This window comes from Aythya fuligula, chromosome 34 (genome assembly GCF_009819795.1).
Source record: "Aythya fuligula isolate bAytFul2 chromosome 34, bAytFul2.pri, whole genome shotgun sequence".
Classification (NCBI taxonomy): domain Eukaryota; kingdom Metazoa; phylum Chordata; class Aves; order Anseriformes; family Anatidae; genus Aythya; species Aythya fuligula.
This window is the reverse complement of record NC_045592.1, coordinates 81735-84026: the sequence shown is the minus strand read 5'-3', so window position 1 is coordinate 84026 and position 2292 is coordinate 81735. Positions and strand designations below refer to the sequence as shown.

The following is a 2292-nucleotide window of genomic DNA, read 5'->3' as shown; positions in this document are numbered from 1 at the left end:
TTGCATATTTTCACAAGAATGCTTCTCATCTGGCCTACTCCATGGCTATCAAATCTGCATTTTCTTTGCCTTGCTTGTACAATTCCTCTAGGGACCTGTGCCCTTGCTCTTTGAGCCATTCTTCAACAAATAACAATAAATACATACATAATTATAATGAAAAAATAACACAACACAAACCTGGAAGATGATATATTGGGAGTCATTTCAGAAGAGAGAATGGAACTCTATGAATACTGAAAAACAATCAGTAAACACTTTTCAAATGATATCCTTGAGCTCCTGCTTCCTCATGCTGTAGATGAAGGGGTTCAATGCTGGAGACACCACCGAGTACAGAACTGCCACCACCAGATCCAGAGATGGGTAGGAGATGGAGGAGACTTCAGGTAGGCAAACATGGCCATGCTGAGAAACTGGAAGACCATGGCAAGGTGAGGAAGGTATGTGGAGAAGGCTTTGTGCTGTCCCTGCTCAGAGGGCATCCTTAGCACAGCTCTGAAGATCTGCACAGAGGACAGCACAATAAAGCAGTCTCCCACGAACACAAACCCACTAAATGAGGGTCACTGCCCACTCTGGGCACAGTCTGCTCATGGAGAACACCTGGGCCCTTCAACCAACTCCACATTCCTCTCCTGGAAGATGTCTTCTGCCCTGCCCCGTGTGGGACAACCGCGAGTAGGCATCTCAATAAACATTTTCCATCTCCACAGTCATCAGACACCAACAGGTTACTCCTAATTCCTACCCATGGTCTCTCACTGCTCACAGCATGGCAATAAGTTTCTTCTCTCCCAAATCCATGCAGCAACAGGCCTTTCAGGCTACAGCTGCACAGCCCTGAACTTGCCACCAGCTTTGAAGGAAAAGACAAGTCTTCAGGCAGCGCACTGGCGACACCCCATTTTATTACGAAGGTGCTAAGAGAGTCAGTGCTGACCTACTATTAGATGTGTATTTACAGAGCCTCAAGACTAGAGAGCAGTGTCATTACTCAGTAATAGGATGATGAAGAAATTACTTTATCTATTTTATGAACATTATAAATGCAAGTGACACTGGGGAAAGCAATAACTAAAATGATAAGGACACAAGGACCAAGCCTGCAAGAAGATACTCAGAAAGTCATTTGCAGAGAAAGAAGGGAAAATAATCACCCTTAGTAAACATCCCTGAAAACAAGTTCATAATAGCTCCCTTCAGCTCCTGGTTCCTCATACTGTAGATGAGGGGGTTCAAAGTTGGAGGCACCACCGAGTACAGAACTGCCACCACGAGGTCCAGGGCTGTGTAGGAGAAGGTGGTGGGCTTCAGGTAGGCAAACATGGCTGTACTGAGAAATAGGGAGACCACAGCCAGGTGAGGGAGGCATGTGGAGAAGGCTTTGTGCCGTCCCTGCTCGGAGGGCATCCTCAGCACAGCTCTAAAGATCTGCAAATAGGACAAAATAATGAATACAAAAAAGACAAATGCTAAACTGAAACCAACCAGAAGAAGCCGAAATTTCCTGAGGTAGGAATGTGAGCAGGAGAGCTTGAGTATCTGGGGAATTTCACAGAAGAACTGGTCTAGGGTATTTCCTCCACACAGTGGCAGGGAAAATGTATTGGCCATGTGCAGGACTGCATTGAGAACGCCACTGCCCCAGGCAGCTGCTGCCATCTGGGCACAAGCTCTGCTGCCTAGGAGGCTCCCGTAGTGCAGGGGCTTGCAGATGGCAATGTAGCGGTCGTAGGCCATGATGGTGAGAAGAGAATGCTCTGCTGAAAATAAGAAGACAATCAGAAAGACTTGCGCAGCACATCCTGCATAGGAAATGGCCCTGGTGTCCCAGAGAGAATTGGCCATGGCTTTGGGGACAGTGGTGGAGATGCAGCCCAGGTCGAGGAGGGCGAGGTTGAGAAGGAAGAAGTACATGGGGGTGTGGAGGCGGTGGTCACAGGCTACAGCAGTGAGGATGAGGCCGTTGCCCAGGAGGGCAGCCAGGTAGATGCCCAGGAAGACTGCGAAGTGCAGGAGCTTCAGCTCCCTTGTGTCTGCAAATGCCAGGAGGAGGAACTCAGTGATGGAGCTGCTGTTGGACATTTGATGCATCTTGGCCTCAGCTCCTATCCAAAGACAAAGGGACATGCACTGGGTACCTATGAAAGGTGGTGACACATTTTGAAACCCATCGTTTAGTTCAGATTCTGTGCACCTGTGTTACAGAGAGGCTGTTTATCATCCTCCAGCAGAAGGGGCAATTGTCCAGGGCCAATGCTGGATATCCTTAAACCAGAGTGACCTGAA

At 48.3% G+C, this 2292-nt stretch overlaps 1 protein-coding gene across 1 annotated transcript; it reads right to left on the bottom strand.

Moving 5' to 3' along the window:
• Positions 1–261: 261 nt before the first annotated feature.
• On the bottom strand, positions 262–2088 carry LOC116500313 (olfactory receptor 14A16-like). The gene is made up of 2 exons (XM_032205237.1): positions 1161–2088; positions 262–383 (listed from the first exon to the last, which is right to left on the bottom strand). The coding sequence occupies exons 1-2, from the start codon at positions 2086–2088 to the stop codon at positions 262–264; spliced, it is 1050 nt and encodes a 349-aa protein (XP_032061128.1).
• Positions 2089–2292: the final 204 nt, after the last annotated feature.